The sequence below is a fragment of the Dromaius novaehollandiae genome, chromosome 20, assembly GCF_036370855.1.
Source record: "Dromaius novaehollandiae isolate bDroNov1 chromosome 20, bDroNov1.hap1, whole genome shotgun sequence".
Lineage (NCBI taxonomy): Eukaryota > Metazoa > Chordata > Aves > Casuariiformes > Dromaiidae > Dromaius > Dromaius novaehollandiae.
The window spans coordinates 7,435,676-7,457,008 of record NC_088117.1 but is presented as its reverse complement, the minus strand read 5'-3'; the positions used below and the strand labels follow the sequence as shown (position 1 = coordinate 7,457,008).

General features: G+C 68.2%; 2 protein-coding genes across 6 annotated transcripts in view; one reads left to right on the top strand and one right to left on the bottom strand.

Annotated features, from left to right (window-relative positions):
* FPGS (folylpolyglutamate synthase) overlaps positions 1 to 6,944 on the top strand; it is an 8,220-nt gene extending 1,276 nt beyond the window's left edge. Inside the window, exons 1-16 of one of the 5 annotated variants that reach the window (XM_064523676.1) lie at positions 287 to 779; positions 2,538 to 2,666; positions 2,746 to 2,799; positions 2,903 to 2,967; positions 3,039 to 3,153; positions 3,441 to 3,518; positions 3,702 to 3,763; positions 3,871 to 3,973; positions 4,057 to 4,134; positions 4,221 to 4,368; positions 4,448 to 4,543; positions 4,693 to 4,843; positions 4,982 to 5,057; positions 5,469 to 5,535; positions 5,698 to 5,822; positions 5,940 to 6,944. In XM_064523676.1, coding sequence (XP_064379746.1) covers positions 675 to 779; positions 2,538 to 2,666; positions 2,746 to 2,799; positions 2,903 to 2,967; positions 3,039 to 3,153; positions 3,441 to 3,518; positions 3,702 to 3,763; positions 3,871 to 3,973; positions 4,057 to 4,134; positions 4,221 to 4,368; positions 4,448 to 4,543; positions 4,693 to 4,843; positions 4,982 to 5,057; positions 5,469 to 5,535; positions 5,698 to 5,822; positions 5,940 to 6,125 — 1,638 coding nt within the window. In that variant the 5' untranslated portion in view covers positions 287 to 674 and the 3' untranslated portion in view covers positions 6,126 to 6,944. Of the gene's footprint in view, positions 1 to 27; positions 154 to 286; positions 780 to 1,452; positions 2,237 to 2,537; positions 2,667 to 2,745; positions 2,800 to 2,902; positions 2,968 to 3,038; positions 3,154 to 3,440; positions 3,519 to 3,701; positions 3,764 to 3,870; positions 3,974 to 4,056; positions 4,135 to 4,220; positions 4,369 to 4,447; positions 4,544 to 4,692; positions 4,844 to 4,981; positions 5,058 to 5,468; positions 5,536 to 5,697 lie in introns of those variants that run through there. The other 4 variants (XM_064523678.1, XM_064523674.1, XM_064523677.1 and 1 more) reach the window with 4 other exon arrangements.
* ENG (endoglin) lies at positions 6,727 to 21,333 on the bottom strand. Its single transcript, XM_064523673.1, has 15 exons — positions 20,941 to 21,333; positions 15,015 to 15,172; positions 12,130 to 12,264; positions 11,081 to 11,246; positions 10,662 to 10,818; positions 10,421 to 10,553; positions 9,714 to 9,888; positions 9,483 to 9,625; positions 9,071 to 9,208; positions 8,927 to 8,971; positions 8,738 to 8,848; positions 8,419 to 8,664; positions 8,213 to 8,276; positions 8,000 to 8,101; positions 6,727 to 7,480 (listed from the first exon to the last, which is right to left on the bottom strand). The coding sequence occupies exons 1-15, from the start codon at positions 21,005 to 21,007 to the stop codon at positions 7,362 to 7,364; spliced, it is 1,959 nt and encodes a 652-aa protein (XP_064379743.1). The 5' UTR covers positions 21,008 to 21,333; the 3' UTR covers positions 6,727 to 7,361.

Sequence of the window (21,333 nt, the reverse complement as noted above, 5' to 3'; positions counted from 1 at the left end):
TGACTAAAGCTGCAGCAGTGTTTGCAGAGCGCACGGTTCAGGTGCTTCCTCGCTGCGGTGCCTGGAGACTGCTTGTGATGCATCCCCTTCACTCTCCTGTGCTTGGACAGGCTAAGTGTTGCATTTTTAAGTTTTCCTGACACCTTTGTGAAGGTAAAAAGCAGTTTGTCTTTCTAAAGGTGCTCTGTGCCCAACGGAGAGACTTTCCCCTACTCCAGTTTGGTTGGGAGCATCTCCGCTGGCGCGGGGAGGGGACGGTGTGGTGGCACTGCCGGGGCTGGGGCAGGGGCTGCAGCCTCCATTTCTAGCCACATGTTCAGCTCTTGCAGCCAAGGCGTTTTCCCTGCTCTGGGCTGAGCCCGGGTGCGTTTCCACTGCCTCAGCGAGGCGCAGCCTCGGCTCCCGGCCATAAAGGCGCCCGGGGACCGGCTCCTGCTGGGTCCGAGGCGGAGGGGGCGCGGGAAGGGCCCCTCACGGTGAGCCGGGCCTGACCCCATCTCCCTCCATCCCCCTCACACCATTGCCCCTCTCAAAGATGGCGGCCGTCCCCCCCAACGTGGCGGCGGGGCCCGGCCCGGCCCCGCGCCGCCCTGCTCAATGATGGCCGCGGGGCGGCCCCGCCCCCGCTCCACGTGGGGCCGCGCGGCGCCTCCCGGCAGGACGCGCGCGGCGCGATGGTCGCGCGGGGGCTCGGCGCGCTGCGCTGGGCGCTGCGGGCGGCGGCGGGCGCGAGCCGCTACAGCACGCGGCCGGCGCGCGCCCCCGCCATGGACTACGAGGTGCCGCGGCGGGAGGCGGGGGGGCCGTCCCGGGCGGGGGGGGCCGTCCCGGGGGCATCGCGCGGGGCAGGGCTGTGCAGCGGGGGACGGGAGCGCCGTTCTGCAGGCCGGCGCCGAGCAGTGGGGACGGGGGCACTGCAGCGAGCTGGGCGGTGGGGGGCAGAGGCGTTGCGTGGGGCAGGGCTGTCCCGTGGGGACAGGAGCATTGCACAGGGCAGTGCTGTGCAATGAGGGGACAAGGGGCGTTGCATGGGGCAGGGCTGTGCAATGGGGGGACAAGGGGCATGGCATGGGGCAGGGCTGTGCAACGGAGGGACAAGTGTTTCACGGGACAGAGCCATGCAATGGGGACAGGAGCATTGCACAGGGCAGTGCCGTGCAATGATGGGGCAAGGGGCATGGCATGGGGCAGGGCGGTGCAATGAGGGGACATGGGGCAGGGCTGTGAAATGGGACAAGGGGCATTGCATGGGGCAGAGCCGTGCAACGGGGGACAGGAGCATTGCACAGGGCAGTGCTGTGCAATGATGGGGCAAGGGGCATGGCATGGGGCAGGGCTGTGCAATGAGGGGGCAAGGGGCATGGCATGGGGCAGGGCTGTGCAATGAGGGGGCAAGGGGCATGGCATGGGGCAGGGCTGTGCAATGGGGGGACAAGGGGCATTGCATAGGGCAGGGCTGTGCAACAGGGTGACAAGGGGCATCGCATGGGGCAGAGCCGTGCAATGGGGACGAGAGCGTTGCATGGGGCAGGGTAGTCCTGCGGGCCAGCGCAGTGCACAGAGCGTGCAGGGCCTCACAGGGGGCTGCTGCTGTTGGGAGGGGCTGGCAGGCTTCGCACCCCGGGGCACAGACCCCTCTGCACTGTAGGGGCTGGCAGGTGGGGCCAGGCCATGGGGCCTGGGCACGTGGGGCTCCCCAGAGTCCCTCTGCAGGGTCCCTGTAGCTCTGCACCCCTCAGAAAGGTCCCTTGGGTGCCAGGACGGGGGGATGTGCTCCCAAACTGAAGGCCCGTGAGCAGCTGATGGCCGTGGGGTGCCTGGGGAGCTGTGGGGTGGATGGGCAGCTCTGGGCCGGACGGTGGCTGGGGGACCGGCAGCTCGTGGACCGGCAGTGGCTCTGGTGTCAGCAGCTCGTGTGCAGCGCGTGTCCTGCCCGTCGCCTGCCACCAGAGGCCTGGCTGGGGCGGCTGCTCTTGCGTCCTGGCCTCTGGGAACGCCGCTCTCCCGGGGCTGCCGGCTGCGGGGCTGTGGCCGGAGCCCTCAGCTCTTGTGGCTCTGAAACCGGTGCTTTAATTTGTCTCTTGTTTCCGCTGGTGAAAGCTGGCACAAACCTCCGCTGCTCGTGGGTGGCATCGCGGTGACTCAAGCCGCGGTGCGCGAGGCGCCTCGCCAGCAGCAGGTTACGCTTGCAAATCGCTGACAGAGCCCGGGGCGTCCTCGGCGGCTGGGGCCGCTCGTACGTCCCCTGCACGCGTTGCTTTGAGCCCGAGCTCGGCGGTGGCGGGGGCAGGACAGGGCGGCTCGCCGTGGTGGTGACACGGGCGCGGTGCGTGCCCCGGCGCTGCCCCTTGCCCCCGCGCCGGGCACCCGGAGGCGGAGTGAGCGCCCGCCCGGCGCTGCCCGCCGAGCCTCGGCCGATCAGCAGCCCGGTGCCGGCACGAGGGGCCATGGCGGGGCCGGGCGCCGGGGCCGAGCTGCGCGGGGTGGCCCGAGCGGCAGTGGTGGCACGCGTGCCTGACCGCCCGGCGCCGTTTCAGGACGCCATCCGGACCCTCAACACGCTGCAGACCAACGCCAGCTACCTGGAGCAGGTGAAGCGGGAGCGCGGCGACCCCCGGGCCCAGCTGGAGGCCATGAAGGGCTTCTTGGAGCGCAGCGGGCTGACGGTGAGAGCGGCCGCCATGGCCCCGTGCCACGCGCCCCGGCTGCCGAGGGGGGTCTCACGGGTTCGTTGACCTCCGGCAGGTCGAGGACCTGGATCGACTGAACATCATCCACGTCACGGGGACGAAGGGCAAGGTAAGGCCGGCGGGTGCTCGGGGCCGGGGTGGGCCGTGGTGCCCCGGTGGGCGCTGGGGGCCCTGGTGGCGCCGGGAAGGGCTGACGCTGCCGTCTCCCGCAGGGCTCGGCGTGCGCCTTCACGGAGCGCATCCTCCGCGGCTACGGGCTCAAGACGGGCTTCTACAGGTGGGCAGCAGCAGCCAGGGGGGCCGAGGGGCGCCGGGGGCCGGGCCTGACCGCGGCCTCGCTCCCCGCAGCTCCCCCCACCTGGTGCAGGTGCGCGAGAGGATCCGCATCAATGGGCAGCCCATCAGCAAGGAGCTCTTCAGCAAGTACTTCTGGCTCGTCTACAACCGGCTGGAGGAGACCAAGGTGGGGACGTCGTTTCAGGGCACGGAGGTGCCCCGCGCTGGCTGCTCTGGGGTTTCTGGTCCTTCGGGAGCCTCCTGGCACTGGTTGCTCCCAGCATTGGGAGTGGCCAGAGGTGGCCAGTTGGCTGTGGCCAAGCTGTTGCTTGTGGCCACTTCATGGCCCGTGCCTTGGTTTCCCCAAGCGGGCTGGTAGGAGGGGCGTTGGGGTGGTCACTGGTTCCAGTTTGGGAGTGGGGCTGGGGTCGCCGCTGCCGTGGATCTCTCCTTCATCCCCTGCCTGTCCCGCAGGACCCAGCACGTGCCAGCATGCCGGCCTACTTCCGCTTCCTCACCATCATGGCCTTTCACGTCTTCCTGCAGGAGCAGGTAGGTGGTGGGGGGCTGCGTCGCAGTGCGGACCTCAGATTGGCCAGGACCTTGGAGGGGGCCAGGTCTGGCCGTGGCTCAGGGCAGAGCTGCTTTGACCATGGAGCGGGTTGCCGAGGCCGAATCCAGCTGAGATCTCACCACTTTGAGATCTTGGTGTCCCCATAACTGCTCCATCCCCAGGTGGACCTGGCGGTGGTGGAGGTTGGCATCGGCGGCGCCTATGATTGCACCAATATCATAAGGTAGGAGTGCGGCGAGGAGGCGAGCCCGGTTCCTGGGCAGCCCGGGGGCATCCGCCGCCTCCAGAGCGGGGCCGCAGCCCGGTGGCTCAGGTGCTGCCTGTCCCCAGGAAGCCGGTGGTGTGCGGGGTCTCCTCCCTGGGCATCGACCACACCAGCATCCTGGGGGACACCCTGGAGAAGATCGCCTGGCAGAAAGGGGGCATCTTCAAGGTAGCCAGCCCCGACCCTCCCGCCGGTGGCCTTTGCTCCCGGCCCCGGCAGCCCTGACCCGCACGTGCCCGTGTCCTTTGCAGCCCGGCGTGCCGGCGTTCACCGTGGCGCAGCCCGAGCGGCCGCTGGAGGTGCTGAGGGACCGTGCCCGCGAGCGCGCGGTGAGTCTGGCGGGCGGGTGGGCGGCGCACTCGGGGCGGCGTGCTCGGGGCCTCGGCGGGCCGCGCTCAGCCTCCGCTCTCCACAGTGCCCGCTCTACCTATGCCCGGAGCTGGACGCCTTCGAGGAGGGCGGCCGAGCGCTGGCGCTGGGGCTGGCGGGCGACCACCAGCGCTCCAACGCCGCGCTGGCCCTGCAGCTCGCCCGGGCCTGGCTGCAGCGCCGCGGCTACGAGGGTAAGACGCCGAGCCCTGCCCAAAAAGCGCCGGCGGGGAGCGCTGGGGCCGTGTCTCAGCGGGGCACCCTTCCCGGCAGGTATCGGCGAGCTGAAGGATTTGCTGCTGAGCGCCGAGGCGGGGCGGCCGGTGCCCCTGGCGTCTGCGTTTCGCCCCAGCGTTGCCATGGTCCAAGGTAGAGCTCGGGGGGCCGCGCTCGGCCCCGTGCCGGGGCGTTTGCAGCACGCGCGGTGGGAAACCGGCACCGGTTCGTGTTTTGCGCGGGCCAAGGTTTGGCACTGGCCCCGTGCCGCCCGGCGCCCAGCCCCGCTCCTCTGCTGCCAGGGCTGCGGGAGGCCGAGTGGCCGGGCCGCACGCAGGTGCTGCCCCACGGCCCCGTCACCTGGTACATCGACGGCGCCCACACCACCAGCAGCGTCCAGGCCTGCGTCCGCTGGTTTCGCCAGGCCGCCCTCAACGAGAACAAGCCCCAGGAGTAAGGAGGCGGTGGGCTGGGTCGGGGGGGAGGGCGAGGGGGAGTGGGGTGCCGGGGCTCCCCGCGGGGCTGTTTTGGGGGCTGGCGAGGCCGCGGGGGGAGGCCGGCCCCCAGCAGACCATCCGTCCTGCTCCGCAGCGGCTCCGAGGTGCGCGTGCTGCTCTTCAACGCCACGGGGGATCGGGACACAGCGGCGCTGCTGAAGCTGCTGCTGGTGAGATTTTGGGGGCGAGTGCGGGGTGGAGAGGGGCTGCGCTGGGGGCAGCGTGCTCCACGCCGGGCGCCCGACCCCGAGTGCCACCGGGACCCGCTTTCCTCCTGCTTGGCGCCACGAGGTGGAGCTGATGCCCCACGCTGTCCGTCTGCCTGTCCCCTGCCATGCTTGGTGCTGCCCCTGCACCCTCTGCCCTTCCCTGGGCACCCTGGACCTGGGTGCAGCGGGAGACCCTGGCCGCACAGCCGGCACCCCAGGGGCTTGCGGATGGGTTGGTCTCCACCGTTCTTGGAAAACCCTGGTGTCCCGGCTGCCCGCTCCACATCAAACTTCCCGAGAAACCCTGCTGGGCTCAGATTGCTCCCGGCGGATGGGGCTGAGCCGTGCTGATCGCCCTCTCTCCCACCCCAGCCCTGCCAGTTCGACTATGCCGTCTTCTGCCCCAACTTCGCGGAGGTGTCGGTGGTGGGCAACGCGGGTGAGTGCCTGGCTCCGCGGGTGCCGTGCTTGGGGCCAGCCGGGGCTGGTGTGGAGGAGGCCGGTGGTGGAGCGTGTCGTGTGGGCAGAGCCAGGGACCTTGGTGATTCCTGGGCTCCTGGCGCTGGGACGAGGAGGCCCTGAGCCTCTCCGTCTCGTGCAGACCAGCAGAACTTCAACGTGACGCTGGAGAACGCCCTCACCCGCTGCCTGGAGAACCAGAAGACATGGACCCAGCTCATGGAGGAGAAGGTGGGCCAGGACCTCTGGCTCCCGGCGCCGCTCGAGGTGGGCAGCCTGCTGAAGCCGGACCCCGTGCGGGGAGCCCTGCTCCTCATGCCCTCCGCGGAGCGGCCCCTCAACTCCAACTCGCTGGTCTTCCCCTGCATCTCCCACGCGCTGCAGTGGATCGCGCAGGGCCGGGACCCCCTCGTGCCGGCGCCCGCCGCCAAGGGGGCCCACCCGCACCCCGTGGCCAGCAGCGGGGCCGTGCTGCTGCAGGAGGCCGCCGTCATCCGCGTCCTCGTCACGGGCAGCCTGCACCTCGTCGGCGGCGTCCTCAAGCTGCTCGACCCGGCGCTCTCCCAGTAGCAGGGGGCTGGGGGGGCGGTTTGCACTTGCTTTTACTTGAATAGCTGCTGCTTCCCTGGGTGACGCACGGAGGCGGCCAGGGGACCCTCCGGGGAAGGTGCCCCGCGGGAACGCCCCTGCGGCCGGGCGCGGCCCTCCAGCTGCTCCCCCTCGGCCCCTGCCTTGCCCCGGCTCTTCCCTGCCCCTTCCCTGCCTCTGCCCCCGAGCTGCTGCCGCTCCTGGCCGGGTGCACGGAGGGGAGGGTGACGCCCTTTCCCTGGGCGCTGCGGCCTTCGCCCCGGCTGCCGGCGCCCCGTTTCACCCAGTGCCTTTCATCGCCGGTGTGCCGCTTCGACGGGGCCCCTCTGCCGCCGCCATTTTGGGCTGCTCTCCCGCCAGGGCTGGCGGTCCGGGGGCAGAGCCCTGCGCGGGGGTGGCGGGAGCTGACAGGGCGGCCCTGCGTCCCCCCTGCTCCTTGCCGGCATCCCGGTGCCCAGGGAGGGCTGGGCCGAGGTTTTGAGGGGCCGTGGTGGTGCTGGAGCCGGGGGGGAGGCCGCCCGCGGCGGTGGGCACGAATTGCAGACGATGCTTTGAGGTTTAAACCTTAGGGAGTTGCGACTAATTTAACAGAGGGTAGATTTTTTATTATTATTAAGAGTTTGCAACTTTGACCAGAAGATGGAGGGGGTGGGAGGCCCTTTTTTTTTTTAGTATATATATATACATATATATATATATTTTTATTTTCTACAAATCGCCTAGTTTGGAGAGGGGCGGCGAGGCATGGCATGACGCCCGCCCTGCCGCGGCCCGAAACCAATAAACCTCGTGCTGCTCCGAGCCCACGACCAGTGCCTTCACTGGGGGGGGTCGCGTGGCGTTGCCGGAGCCGGGAGCCCCCCAGGAGGAGTGCGCCGGTGCCTGGGGCCCGTGGGGCCGGGGCTCAGCCCCCCTCGCCCCTATCCGCCTCCCCGGGGGGCATCCCGCGCGCTTCGGCGGGGTGGGGGACGCCGGTGCCCGCCGCCCTGGCGGAGCCAAACCATTCACTGAATGAATAACGGCGGCGGCGGGACGCCCTCCGGTCTCGGCCGGAGGGAGGCGAGCCCCCGGGTTTTGGGGGGTGGGGGGGGCTCCGGGCGGCGCTGCCGTGCCCCAAAGTCTCCCCGCCGGCGGCGGGCGTTGCCGAGAGCGCGGGGGCCCGGCGGGGCGCTCAGCCGTCGGCGGCGGGGAGGCGGGCGAGGGGCAGCGCGGCGGGCGTCAGGCCACGCTGCTGGTGGAGCAGGGGGTGCTCTGGGTGCTGCCGATGCTGTGGTTGGTGCTGCTGCTCTCCGAGGCCGGCGCCGTGGCAGAAACCGGCTGCATTTTGGAGATGGGACCTGGATTATGTCGCAAGTCGGGGGGCGGGGGGGAAGAAACCATGAAGGGAAAGAAAAAACAAACACACAAAAGCATGACACCAGGCGGCGGGGGCCGGCCGGCCTGTGACGGCGCGTCCTGGACGTCACCTTTGCAGCCCCGATACGCGCCCCGTCCCCGTGTTTTCCCTGGCACGGGGCACCCGCTCCGCCGCCAACGCAGAGCGCGCTGGCCCCACGTCCTCCCCGGCCCCCAGATAAGGCGCTGGCTCGCGCGGTCCTGGTGGCGGGGGTCCCTCAGGCCCGGCGTGGGACGGAGATAAGCTGCTGGAGGCGAGGAAAGCCCAGCGGCGCCTCGGGATGCGTGGGGGATGCACCGAGCGGCGCCGTTCTCAGGCGGCGCCTCCGCCAGAAAGGCGGCGTGGGCCGTAAGGACGTGACGGCCGGCAGCGTTTGCCGGACACGGGGAGGGAGGATCGGCTTCCCAGCGGGGAAAACGGCCCCCCCCGAGCCCCCCTTTCCCCCGGGGAGGATACTCACGGGTGTGCGAGTAGATGTACCAGAGCACGGCGGTGAGGAGCGCCCCGATGAGGAAGGCCCCGAAGGTGATGCCCAGGACGGCAGCCAGCCCCAGGCCTCCGTCTGCGGGGAGGACGGGTGCCGTCAGGGCCGGGCGGTGGTCGTGCCGCGCGGGGCCCCGGCACTCGGTGGGCTCCCGGCCTTCGCCCGCCCGCTCCCCCACCCCGGACTCACTGTTGTGCGGCCGCCACACGTCCTTCACCGTCACCTCCAGGACCTTCTCGAAGATGGTGTTGTTCTGCGGAGGCAGAGGGGTGCTGTGAGGCGGCCGGTGGGGGGGCCGCTCCAGGGCCGCATCCCGAGCCTTGGGATGCCGGGGGGGACCCGGAGTGGTGCCGGCACGGGGTAAAGGGATTTGGGGATGGGGGGGTTGTGCTGACCTGCAGGCCGGCCTTGCACGTGAGGCTGGCGGAGAAAGGCACGCGGACTCCCTCGGGGACGGCGAAGGTGAAGCGGAAGCGCCAGACCTTGCGGGCCCGGCTGCTGGGCGGCCCCTCCAGCACGGCCACGCCGGAGCCCTGCGCCTTGTTGGCCAGCACCAGCAGCCGCGGCTCAGCGCCCGGTGCCGCCAGCCAGCACTCCTTGAGCTGCAGGTCGGCCGGGTAGTCCTCCCAGCGCATGGAGGCCTGCGGCGGCAGGGCGGGCGCCATCAGCGAGGCCCGCCGTGAGCCCGCCGGGCCGCCGCGGGCCGCCCCGTACCTGCAGGTAGGCCTCCTTGTTGACCTCCAGCTCCGTCTGGGGCGCCTCGAAGGCGGCCGTGGGGAAGAGGCGCAGGAAGAGCTCCCGGGGGATGGTGCACTGGAAGGGCACCTGCGGGCAGAGACGGGCGCTGAGCCCCGGCCGGCGACGGGCACCCGCCCGCCCGCCCAAGGAGAGCCCCGCTCTTACCGGCACGCTCCGCAGGGACGAGCCCTTGGACAGGCTGAGGATGAGCTGCGAGGGGAGGGAGGAGGCGTCAAGGGCCGGCCGCAGCCCGCCGGGGCGCTGCACGGGGCCGGGGGGGGCCGCGCCGTGGCGGGGGGCTCTGCTCACCTCGTTTTTAGCATGGCCCTTGCTCTCCAGAGAGGTGCCGCAGTGGCTGAGGGGGGTTCTCAGCATGAAGTGGGTGGCGTTCTTCTCCGCTTGGCAGCTGATGTCCCGCAGGGTGATGTTCACCACGTCCTTGATGGACTGGGGGCAAAGCACCGGGCGCGTTAGCAGCCCTGGCTGTGCTGCAGTGCCAGCTCTCGCCCCAAGCTGGCAGCTTCCCGACGGCTCAGGGTGGCCCCATGCCTGGCCACCACGTCTCCATGCCCAGCCAACGCGCCAGCACCGCGCTGGACGCGTCCCTGCGGCCGCTGCGTGGAGACACACCAGGATGCTCCTCTCGCACCTGCTTAAAGGTGCTCTGAAGCAGCCGTGCCCGAGGGTGACGCACAAGGGTGGGGAGTCCTCTCCCCCTCACCTCCAGGAGGGACCGGGCGATGACGATCTCCATGGTGTCGTCCGTGCACTTCCAGGGCTGGAGCATGCGGAGCAGGGTGTGGGACAGGGTGTCGGAGGGGGGCGATGTGGGGGTGGGCGTCGTGGGGGGCTCCTTGGCCACCTCTGCAGGAAGGGGACGGGCGGGCTGAGCAGGAGGGGGGCCGCGGCAACCGGTTGCCCTGCGGCCCGGCCAGCGCGCCAGCGGGCTCACCGTGCTCCTGGATCTCTAGGGTCACGCGGGTGCTGACAGGGATGGTGGAGTAGGAGGCGATGACTTTGTAGTTCTTCTCGAAGGCCTTGGCGATGAGGCCCTGCTCCGTGTCCGGCAGCACCTCCCCCTTCAGCAGAGTCGTGGACATGGCTGCGATCTTGTAGGTGCCAGATACCTGCAGGGGACAGAGCGGCGGGGCCTCAGGAGGCATGGGGACCGTGCTGAAGTTGCATCGGGCCGTGAGTAGTTGCCACGACTGGAGCTGGACCACGGCAGGGATCGCATCTGGTTCCTCTCCACCACGGGCATCGTCAGGGCAGGGAGTGCTGCCAAAGCAGGGGCTGAACTGGTGCATGGAGGGTTTGGGGAGGGAGACGGGGGGAAGAGGCAGGGACTGAGGAGGAAACTCAGCTGGAGCACCCTAGGGAGCCTGGGGCAGCCACACCGTGGGGCTGGAAACCTCTGGCAGAAACAGGCCTCGGGGGCAGCTGGTGTTCCCACACCCTCCTGGGGCTCTGCGCTGGCCCCATGCCGAGGCAGGATGCTCCCCAGGATGCTGCCACGTCCCTGTGCCCTGTCTCCCAAGGGTGCTGCCACATCCCATCCTACCACATCTACTCAGCATCTTGCAACACCCTTCCCAGAGGCTGCCGGGAGGGGAAACGCGAGGCGGGGGGGCCGGAGAGGTGCATGCAGCCCGGTCGTACCAGGAACTGTATGTGGCAGTTTTTCACAGACAGGGACCAGGTGAGGTTGGCCCGGCTCTGCAGGATGAGGAGCTGGTTGCTCATGGCCACCTCGGCGCAGCTCAGCGACAGGTACACCTCCGTGATGGCAGAGCTGCAAAACCAAGACCCCCCCCAGCATCAGCCTCCCGTGCCGGGAGCGAGCCGCCTCGTGGGGCTGCCGGTGGTGGGGGCGGCCGGGGCGCTGCTGCCGGCTCCCTACCTGCGGTCGGGCTGCAGCCGGATGATGTGGGCGGCCCCGCTGCTCTCGGCGGTGCCGCTCGAGCAGCCCTTCACCCCGCGGAAGAAGACCTCGGTCTCGAGGTGCGGCGTGGCGTTGAAGCGCTCCTGGGGGACGCACTCCTCGGGGCTGCCGCTGTCTGCCGGCACAAGAGCAGGGCTGGCACTTGGCAAAGCCGGAGCGGCGCAGCTCCGGCCGCAGAGCGCGATGCCCTGGCCAGCCCCGGGGATGGCGGTGCCGTGTTGGCCGCTGCTGGCAACGCCCGCGGCAGCTCCCTTGCACCCCTTCCTCCATGGCTGCACCGCACCGAGGCGGCTTCTCATCATTTGGGGCCGGGAAAAAAAAAAAAAACCTGGCTGCTCATTTCCCCCCCCCGGCCCCCCGCAGCGGCCCCCACGCACCTTCGCCCAGGCGCAGCAGCACCCCGCGGGGGTCCTGCAGCTGGCTGTAGGAGGTGACGCCCCCGTAGGCGCCCCAGGCCCACTGCAGCAGCTCCCGCTCGCCGGCGTCCTCGGGCAGCTCCAGCCCCAGCGAGGACGCGTTGGCCGCCGGGCCCAGGCTGGCGTTCTGCAAAGCGAGGGGCGCTGTGAGCCGGGGGCCGAACACCCCCCCCCCCCTGAAACTGGGACAACCTGCACGCAAACACCCATGCTTTTTTTTTTTTTTTTTTTTCCCTTGCACGACAGATGCTATTTTGAAGTCAAAGCAACCAGGTGTCTCCGGAGGCCTTGGGCAGCCTCCTGCAAAGGCAGGTGTGGGGTCCCCCCCCGCCCCGGGATGGGATTTGGGGGCTGGGAGCAGCGCGGGAGGCCGGTGGCACGCGGGGAGCTCGGCCCACTTTATTATTAGCTGCAAACAAAGCTGGAGGTTTATTTTGCTAACAAAGCGCCCGGCTCGGCTCCGCTCGCCGGAGCCAAATCCCATCGCTGACCTTCCTCCCGGCAGCCGGAGGAAACGGGAGCTTTTTCAAGTGCCGTGCGTCATTCGCCGCCCAGCCTGCCCCGCGCTCAGATCAGCGGCCAGCAGCCCCGCATGGCCCCTCATAGCCCCCCCCCCCCGCCCCGTGGGGCCTGGCCTGGACGTGGGGCGCCGGGAGCCGGTGAGGGGCGGCGAGCTGGCGGGGAAAGGGGAAGGCGGGCGCCTGCCGTCCCCTGCTACCCCCCGGGGACAGAGAAAGCATCGCCTTTGCAGAGAGCATCCCCCCAGCCCGGCACTGGTGACCGCCCCGGCATTTTGGGGGACTGCATCTCCCCCCCACCCCATGGGTACCCCAGGGATGCTGCATGCTTCAGCCCTGTATCGCACCCCTTCCAGCCTCTCCCCCCCCCGCCCCCAGGAAAGCACCCACAGCATGGAGGAGTTGTAGCACCCCCGCACCCCGCTGCCAGGCCCGCTGCCTGGCCCCCATGGGTGCCCCCAGCAAGGCCTGGCCCCCGGGGGCTGCACTCACCGTGCGGACGAGCAGGTTGGGGCAGGACGAGGTGACGGTGGCCGAGCACCGCGCGCAGTGGAGGATGAGCACCGCTCGCCGCGTGCAGCCACCACCTCGCGGCATCACCGACACGTTGAGCGTGAACGTGGAGGCCTGGGGGGACAGGGAGAGGCCAGGGAGAGGGTTATCGCTGCAGCACAGCGAGGGACGAGGCACAGGCCCCCTCGCTGTCACCTCCCCACATCCAGCTGCCTCCAGCATTGGGGCACAGAGCAGCAGCCGGCACGAGGCTCCCGTGGGCAGCGCTGTGGGGGCCGGAGCAGGAGCCATGTCCCACCGGCTGGACCCGAAAACGAGCCACGTGGGAGGCAGCCATGGCTGGGTTTGGGCTGGGCTGTTGGGATGGTCTGCAGGCACTGCTTTGATGTGCCGCTGCTCCAGAGCAGGGCAAACGCCCACAGCCGCACCCAAACGAGGGACCAGAGCATCCCCACATTGGGGTCAAGGACATCCCTACATCAGGGATGCGAGCATCCTCACAGGGACTGGAGCATCCCCGCCCCGGGGACTGGAGCATCCCCATCCCGGGTACCAGAGCATCCCACCCCAGGGACTGGAGCATCCCCATCCCGGGGACCAGAGCATCCCCACCTGGGGACTGGTGCATCCCACCCTGGGGACAGGGACATCCCCACACCAGGGACTGGAGCATCCCAACACCAGTGACAGGGACATACTTGCTGTCCCATTCCCTCATGGGTTTCCACGGTCCCTCCCAGCATCACACGGCTGCTCCTGGCCCCGGGACCCCCGCAGAGCTCGGGGCCGCCTTTGCCAGAGCCGTGGGGAGGCCGTGCGGTGCAGCCGCGGTGCCCACAGCTCAACGGCGCCGGCGCTGCCCAGCTGCCTCGAGCCGGAAATCCGGGCTGGGAGCCGAAGCACCAGGCGCTAAGTTTGGAAGCGGCCGCCTGAATCACCACTCGCAAAGTGCTGAGCAAGGCGGCGGCATGGAAAACTACCCGGGGCCGACAATGAGCTGGGGCGGCCGCAGGGAGGGAGCGCCACTGCGACCGCCAGCGCCGGGGCTGGCCGCTCTCCCGCGGGGCCGGCGGGCTCCAGGCTTCCCGCGGGCGGCCCCCGCGGTGGCTCAGCCGGCCATGCTGCGGGATGGGGCCGGCCACCCCGCACGGATCGGCCCGGCCCATCGGCACCGCGTGGGTGGCCGGGGACCCCGGGCGGCCCGCGAGGAGGAGCCGGCGGCTATTTTTACCGCCGCGTGTTTTGCGGCTCCATTGTTTTGTGCCCGCCGAGCGGAGGGAGGTTTGCTTTTAGCTTGGGGCAGCCTTTTTTTTTTTTTAATTTTTTATTTTTTTTCCTTCGCTTCGCAGCGATCTGCTTATAGAAACCGGCTTCCAGTAATTCTTCTATAAGTGGAGCCAGGCCGCGGCCGGCTCCCCCCGCGCACCGCGGGGCTCGGTGCCGGCCGTCTGAATGCCACAGCCCTGACATCAGGCCTCGGCCCCCGCTGCCCCGGGGGGACCCCGGCCCCGCCGCTTGTTTACACGCTGCCCCCGGCCGAGGTCTCGCCCGTGCCGGCGGCCTCGGGGCAAGGCGCCTTCGGAGGAGGCGGATGGTGAAAATCGTGCGCTGGGGGCTGCGCCGCACGGGTCGACCTTGCCCCCAGTGTGCTGCTGCGGGGGACTGGCTCCGGGGAGCTGAGCCGGGCTCTGCGGCAGCGCCCCGGCCCCGCGGGCAACGACCTCTCGTCCCGCTTCCCATCCTCCCCCGTCCTGAAAAGCAGAACCAGCAGCTCCCGGCGCCTGGCAGCCGCGGAGCTGGGCTAAACGCACCGCGGTGGCTGCTCGACAGGGAGGACCGTGGTGTGGCAGCCCTGCTCCCGAGCACCAGCTCGCTGGGGCTTCGTGCCACCCCCAAACCAGGCTTCTGCTGCAGGGGCACCCCAAAGCCCTCGGCTCCATCCCCGCCGACGGCCCTCATCTCTGGCCGCACCACGTGCCAGCACCGGGCCGCCACCATGCGCCCTCCCTCGCCCAGCAGCCGCCAGCCCCGGGCTCTGCCGTGCTCCTGAGCCGGGGCTGTGCCATTTCGGGGCCCTTGAAACAGGGGGTCCCACCATGCCCCGGGGCAGGGGACGGGCCCTGCAGTGCGGGCCGAGAGAGAAGTGGCCTTTACAAAGCTAAATCCCCTGCTTGAGCAACCCCCCCCCCCCCCCCCCCCAGCTTCAGCGGGGAGGGGAAGTGCAGCGATGCAAGGGAAAAGCATTAAGAAAAAGGTCAATCTGTTTTCCCGTGCTGCTCCTCACTTGGAGGAAATGCTTGCAGTTTTGACAGCCAGGTCGGACTGCGCCGTGTCCGGGCGCACGGCGCTCTCTGGCTCTGCACCACGCTGTGTCCGGGCGTGCGGCGCTCCCTGGCTCCAAACGGTGTTGTGTCCGGGTGCACGGTGCTTCCCGACTCTGCACCACACCATGTCCAGGTGCACGGTGCTCCCTAGCTCTGCACCACGCCGTGTCCAGATGCATGGTGCTCCCTGGCTTCGCATGGGGCTGTAACTGGGTGCGTGGTGCTCCCCTGCTCTGCACCACACCGTGTCCGGGTGCCCGGTGCTCCCCAGCTCTGCACCGCACTATGTCCAGATGCATGGTGCTCCCTGGCTCCGCACGATGCTGTGACCGGGTGCAAAGCGCTCCCCAGCTCTGCACCACACCGTGTCCGGGTGCCCGGTGCTCCCCGGCCCTGCACCGCGCCAGGACTCTGCAGCGCTGCCCCGGGAAGGAGGGACGCGGGGAGCCCGGGGTGCCGCGTTCCCGTAGGACCGGGGGGACGGGAGGATGGTGGCCCTGGGGCGACGCGTGCCGCGCGCTGCCGGTGCCGCGGGCTCACCTTGGACGCCTGCACGCTGAGGATGTGCACCTCCTGGGGCGTCTTCAGCGAGCCGCTGCTCACGCAGCCCCGGGGCACCGTGCCCGTGGCGTAGGACAGGGTGACGAGCGGCTCCGCCGTCACCGGCTGCAGGTCGCAGCCTGCCGCTCTCCCGGGGTCTGCGGGAAAACAAGCGACCGTCACTATCTGCCGGGGGGGGGGACAGGGGGACTGATCCTGGCCCTGGCCCCCCCCCCCAGCCGGAGCATCGTGGCCTCCTGGGATGAGCTGCCGCTTGTTTGCTTGGGGATTTTTTTACTGCTTCCGCAGAGGTGTCAGGAGGCCAGATCCTGCCCCCCCTCCCTGGCGCGCTAATGAACCTCGAATCCGGTTTGGAAAAAAGAAATCCGCCATCCGCGCTCGGCATCGCCTCGTGCCAAACCTCGCGCTCGGCCGGCCCCGAACAATCCAGCAGAGGCGGCTTCTCCCGCGCGGCCCCAGCTCCGCGCCGGAAACCGGAGCCATCAGGTATCGAAGGGGCCCCCGTGGCCCCTCCGAGGCGCGAGGCCGGCGGAGACAACAATGCGCCATGGACCCCCCCGCGCCAGGGAGTGCGCGGGGCCCGGCGAGGCGGCCGCGCCGGCCGCTGCCAAGGGAAATCCTGAGTGCTGGCGGCTGTTTGAAGCCCCGAGCCTGCAAATGCCTCGTTCGCCTGAGCCGCTTCCCCTGCCGCGGGCGGCCCCGCGCCCGACCCTGCACCGGGCACCTGGGGATGCCGCCTGCACCCATGGGTGCGAAGCAGGACGGGGAGGAGGGAGCAGCCCGGCGATGCACCCGGCGCCAGGGGCAGCAGAGGTGTCTGGGGGCTCCGGCTCCTCTTTGGAGCATCTCTCCTTCCCGTCCCATCCCATCCCGTCGCCTCCAGGCACCGGCAGGGCCGTGCAAACGGGTGCCTTTTTCCCTTTCCGGAGGGTCTTTACGGAAAGCGGGGATTTTCCCGCGCCGGGGCAGCCCCGTGCGCCCGTCCCCGCTGCGGCATCCCCGGTGGCAGCGTGGCCTCGGCGGCCGGGTCACGGCGCAGGCCACCCCGCTGCCGCTGCCGCTCGCCCACCTATTGTCCGGCGCTTCCTCCCGCTCGGCGGAGACGGGCCGCAGGCCGGCAGCATCGGGAGGAAGATAAACAGCCGCTTATCTGGGCGCCGCAGGCAGCGTCCCTCTTCCCCTCCGCGCTGGCCCCAGCGGGGCAGCACCGTGGGCGCCGGGCCCCACGCGGTGCCCCCCAAGACGGATGCCCCTCGCCGTGTTTCACCGCCCCCCCGGCTGGTGACAAGTCCCGGTGCGAGCCGTGCAGAGGACGCGCAGCTCATCACACCTGTGGCGGGGTGCGGGCTCAGCCCGCCTGGGGCAGCGCTGCTGGCAGGGCCCCGGGCACCAGCGCCGCCGTCCCCGTCCCCAGGGCAGGCAGCCCGTCTCCAGCATTATGTAATATCAGATAACAGCGCTCAGCTGGGCCCAGCCTGCGCCCCGGGGTCAATCAGATAAGGGCGCGTTTATTTTTGTACTCGAGAGAGGAAAAAAAAAAAAGGAAGAAAGCAAATCCACATTATATTTTTCCAGGCTCCTTCCCTCCCTCGGTGCTGCCCAGACGGGACTGGGGAGCCGGGAAGGTCCCGCCGCGTCGCCCCGGCGCGTGGATGCGGGGCTGGCGAGACGGGGACCGGCTTGGGGGGGGGGGGGGAATTCCTGTTTTTTGCACCACATCAAAGAGCCCCCGAGCGAACAAAGGGGAGGGAGAACAATGCCCGTGGGGCGCAGGGCCGGGCGGCTGTGCGGCCGGGGTGGCGCGCCGGGGCGGGCGCCCGGGCTGGCTCCGGCGGCGCAGGATGCTCTGCGGGCCGGGCAGCGCAGCCCCGGCACCAGCCGGCTCCCAGCGGGGCCTGGCGTGCCGCCGCGGCGCCGGGCACTGGTGACATGAGCTGGCAGGCCTCAGCCCAGCCTGTGTCAGAGCAGGGACGGGCCGAGCGCTGCAAACCGGGGGGGGCGGGTTTGTCGCCCCGTGCCGGAGCCGGCGCTGTCTGGCACCACGGTGACATTGGGGCTCTCCTGAAGGCGGCAGACGTGCCGTCACCGGCACGCGCCCAGCCGGCACCAGGGCTTCCGGCAGAGCCAGCGCAGCCGTCGGGGATCCCTGACCGCGTTTGCACCCGGTGAGACTCTGCTGCGAGGAGCTCATCGCTACGGGGGGGGGGAATACTCCACCAGTTAGCTCCCGGGAAGCCCTCCGCCGGGGTTCCCGCGCCGTGGGGCAAGAGCCGGGCTGGACGTGGCCCGTATGGCACAGCTACATAGTGCGGGGACCATACAGCGCAGTCATGTAAGATGGGCACCGTATGGCACAGCTATGTAGCGTGGGGTCATATGGCACAGCTACGTAGGGCAGGGGTGGCATGGCACGGCTACGTACGGCGGGGCCCATATGGCACAGCTGTGCAGCACAGAGCCCATATGGCTTCGTTACATATAGCACAGGGGCCTGTATGGCACAGTTACACAGGACAGGGACTGTATGGCACAGCTACGTAGGGTGGGGCCTGTATGGTGCAGCTATACAGGACAGCGACCTTATGGCATAGCCACATAGGAAAGGGACCATACGGTACAGCTATGTAGGACAGGGCCTGTATGGTACAGCTACATAGCATGGGGACCATACGGCACAGCCACATAGGACAGGGACAGTACGGCACAGCCACGTAGGATAGGGACTGTATAGCACAGCTACATACAACAGAGACGGTGTGGCACAGCTGCGCAGGACAAGGTCTGTAGGCACAGCTATGTAGGGTGGGGACTGCATGGCACAACTATATAGGACAGGGCCTGTATGGCACAGCTACATAGGCTGGGGCCTGTATGGTGCAGCTATACAAGACAGGTACCTTATAGCATAGCCACATAAGACAGGGACCATATGGCACAGCTATGTAGGACAGGGACTGTGTGGCACAGCTACTTAGGACAGAGACTGTATGGCACAGCTACTAGGGGGGGGCTTGTATGGTGCAGCTGTACAGGACAAGGACCTCATGGCATAGCCACATAAGACAGGGACCATATGGCACAGCTATGTAGGACAGGGTCTGTATGGCACAGCTACTTAGGACAGAGACTGTATGGCACAGCTACTAGGGGGGGGCTTGTATGGTGCAGCTGTACAGGACAAGGACCTCATGGCATAGCCACATAAGACAGGGACCATATGGCACAGCTATGTAGGACAGGGACTGTATGGCACAGCTACTTAGGACAGAGACTGTATGGCACAGCTACTAGGGGGGGGCTTGTATGGTGCAGCTGTACAGGACAAGGACCTCATGGCATAGCCACATAAGACAGGGACCATATGGCACAGCTATGTAGGACAGGGTCTGTATGGCACAGCTACATAGCATGGGGACCATACGGCACAGCCACATAGGACAGGGACAGTACGGCACAGCCACGTAGGATAGTGACTGTATAGCACAGCTACATGCAACAGAGACGGTGCGGCACAGCTGCGCAGGACAGAGTCTGTATGGCACAGCTACATAGCATGGGGACCATATGGCACAGCCACATAGGACAGGGACAGTACGGCACAGCTACGTAGGATAGGGACTATATAGCACAGCTACGTAGGATAGGGACTATATAGCACAGCTATGTAGGATAGGGACTGTGTGGCACAGCTATGCAGGATGGGGTCTGTAGGCACAGCTATGTAGGGTGTGGACTGCATGGCAAAACTATATAGGACAGGGATTGCATCGCGCAGCTATGTAGGACAGGGACTGTATGGCACAGCTACTTAGGACAGAGACTGTATGGCACAGCTACTAGGAGGGGGCTTGTATGGTGCAGCTGTACAGGACAAGGACCTCATGGCATAGCCACATAAGACAGGGACCATATGGCACAGCTATGTAGGACAGGGTCTGTATGGCACAGCTACATAGCATGGGGACCATACGGCACAGCCACATAGGACAGGGACAGTACGGCACAGCTACATAGGATAGGGACTGTATAGCACAGCTACATAGGATAGGGACTGTATAACACAGCTAAATACAACAGAGATGGTGTGGCACAGCTGCGCAGGACGAGGTCTGTAGGCACAGCTATGTAGGGTGGGGACCGCATGGCACAACTATCTAGGACAGGGACTGTGTCACCCAGCTATGTAGGACAGGGACTGTATGGCACAGCTACGTAGGACAGGGTCCATATGACACAGTTGTATAGGACAGGGACCATATGGCTCATCTACATAGGACAGGGACTGTATTGCACAGCTACATAGGACAGGGACCCTATGGTACAGTTACGTAGGATGGGGACTGCATGGCACAGCCATGTAGGACAGGGGCTGTATGACACAGCTATGTAGGACAGGAACCCTACGGCACAACTACATAGGATGGGGACTGTATGGCACAGCTACATAGGACAGGGTCCATACGGCACAGCTACGTAGGGTGGGGACCATATGGCACAGCTATGTAGGGACTGTATGGCACAGCTCTGTAGGATGGGGTCCATACGGCACAGCTACGTAGGATAGGGACTGTATGGCACATCTATGTAGGATAGGGACTGTATGGCATAGCTACGTAGGGACCATACGGCACAGCTACGTAGGATGGGGTCCATACAGTACAGCTACGTAGGATAGGGACCGTATGGCACAGTTATGTAGGGACTGTATGGCACAGCTCTGTAGGATGGGGTCCATATGGCACAGCTACGTAGGATGGGGTCCACACAGTACAGCTAGGTAGAATAGGGACCCTATGGCACAGCTATGTAGGGACTGTATGGCACAGCTATGTAGGATGGGGTCCATATGGCACAGCTACATAGAATAGGGACCCTATGGCACAGCTACGTAGGCACCGTATGGCACAGCTACAGGTTAACATGTAGCCGCTCCCGGTGCTTGCAGCCAGCAGGGACCGCGTGCTGGGCTGGGCGGCACGGATGTCCCAGCCGGGACTCGACCCCAGCACGGCACCCGGCTCCCTGCGAGGGAGACCACCGCACTGGGGACACTGCCGAGCCGGGGACACCGCCAAGCTGGGGACACTGCCGAGCAGGGGATGTCACTGAGCTGGGGACACTGCTGAGCCATGACACCGGGGAGCTGGGGACACCGCTCCCACCAGCCCCGGCCCCGGCAGCTGCTCCCTTCCCGGCCCCAGCGCCCGCGGCATCCCCGCATCTCCCTGCCTGCCTGCAGGGGTGGCACCGTCCCGTCCTCTGCCCTGCGTCCCCACAGCACCCGGGGCCGTGGGACCAGGGGGCACCGCGGTGGCTTCGGCTCTTGCCCAGCAGCAAAGCCCCCAGCCCCACGGCTGCACGCAACCATGGCGTTTCTCACGCCACGGCGTTTCTCACGCTGGCCCGTGCTCGCCGCCGGCCGGGTGCCTTGGACCGCGGCGCGTTTCCATGCCCCGGTTCGCCCCGGCGCTCCGGGGACCTTTCCGCCCTGGGGTGGGGACGAGGCCGGGGCGCCGTGCTCGGCGCTTTCTGCCTCCCTCCCTCCTATTCCCGGCATTGCACAATGCCGTTTCCGCCGTGAAAGTCCGGCTCGCGGCGGCCTGGCTCTGGCAGCACAGATTTCCCCAAGGGCTCCGAAAGCGGCCTTTCCACCCCCAAAACGCTGGGGCCCTGCCCGCCCGCGCCATCCCGCCCTGGGTGCCTCGGCCGCGGGGCAGGCGCTGTCCATCCCATCTGTCCATCCATCCCATCCCATCCCATTGCGGTCTTTCCCGCGGGGCTCGCCAGCGCCAGGGAGCACCCGGAGCCGGGAAAAAAAAAAAAAAAAAAAACAGGGAAAAGAGGCCCCAGCCCACCCCAGCGCAGGGGTCCCCAGCGCCCGTTCCCCCGGCGCGGCAGCACTCACCGGCACGGCCGGGCGCGCAGCACAGCAGCAGCAGCAGCGGCAGCGGCAGCAGCGACGGGAGGCCCATGCTGCCCGCTGGGGCGGCCGGCGCTGCCCTTAGCCCGGGTCCAAAAGCGAGGGCCGGGCCGCGGGGGTCCCCGGCGGGCCGCGCGGCCTCGCGCTGGGGCCGGGCAGGCGGAGGCGGAGGCCGGGGAGGCTTCCCGGCTCCAGCCTCGGCGGCGGCCGGGGGACTCGGTGGCGGCGGTGGCGGCGGCGGGGACCGAGTGTGCGAGCCCGGCGCCGCGCTCGGGCTGATGACCTGCGGCGGCAGGAAATCAACTCCCTTTTAGAGGAGGGTCCGCGGAGCCGAGCGCCTGCCAAGGCCGGGGAGGAAATGCCGCTCGGCGGAGGCCT

Bases quoted from the DNA above. Each gene is read 5' to 3' on its own strand.
- ENG (XM_064523673.1), bottom strand. From the start codon at position 21,007: ATGGGCCTCCCGTCGCTGCTGCCGCTGCCGCTGCTGCTGCTGCTGTGC. The intron at 8,972-9,070 runs GTGAGCAGAGCC...CTCCCCTCGCAG, and splicing joins AGGGCCATGCTAAAAACGAG to CTCATCCTCAGCCTGTCCAA. The intron at 8,102-8,212 runs GTGAGTCCGGGG...TCCTCCCCGCAG, and splicing joins CGTGTGGCGGCCGCACAACA to ACGGAGGCCTGGGGCTGGCT.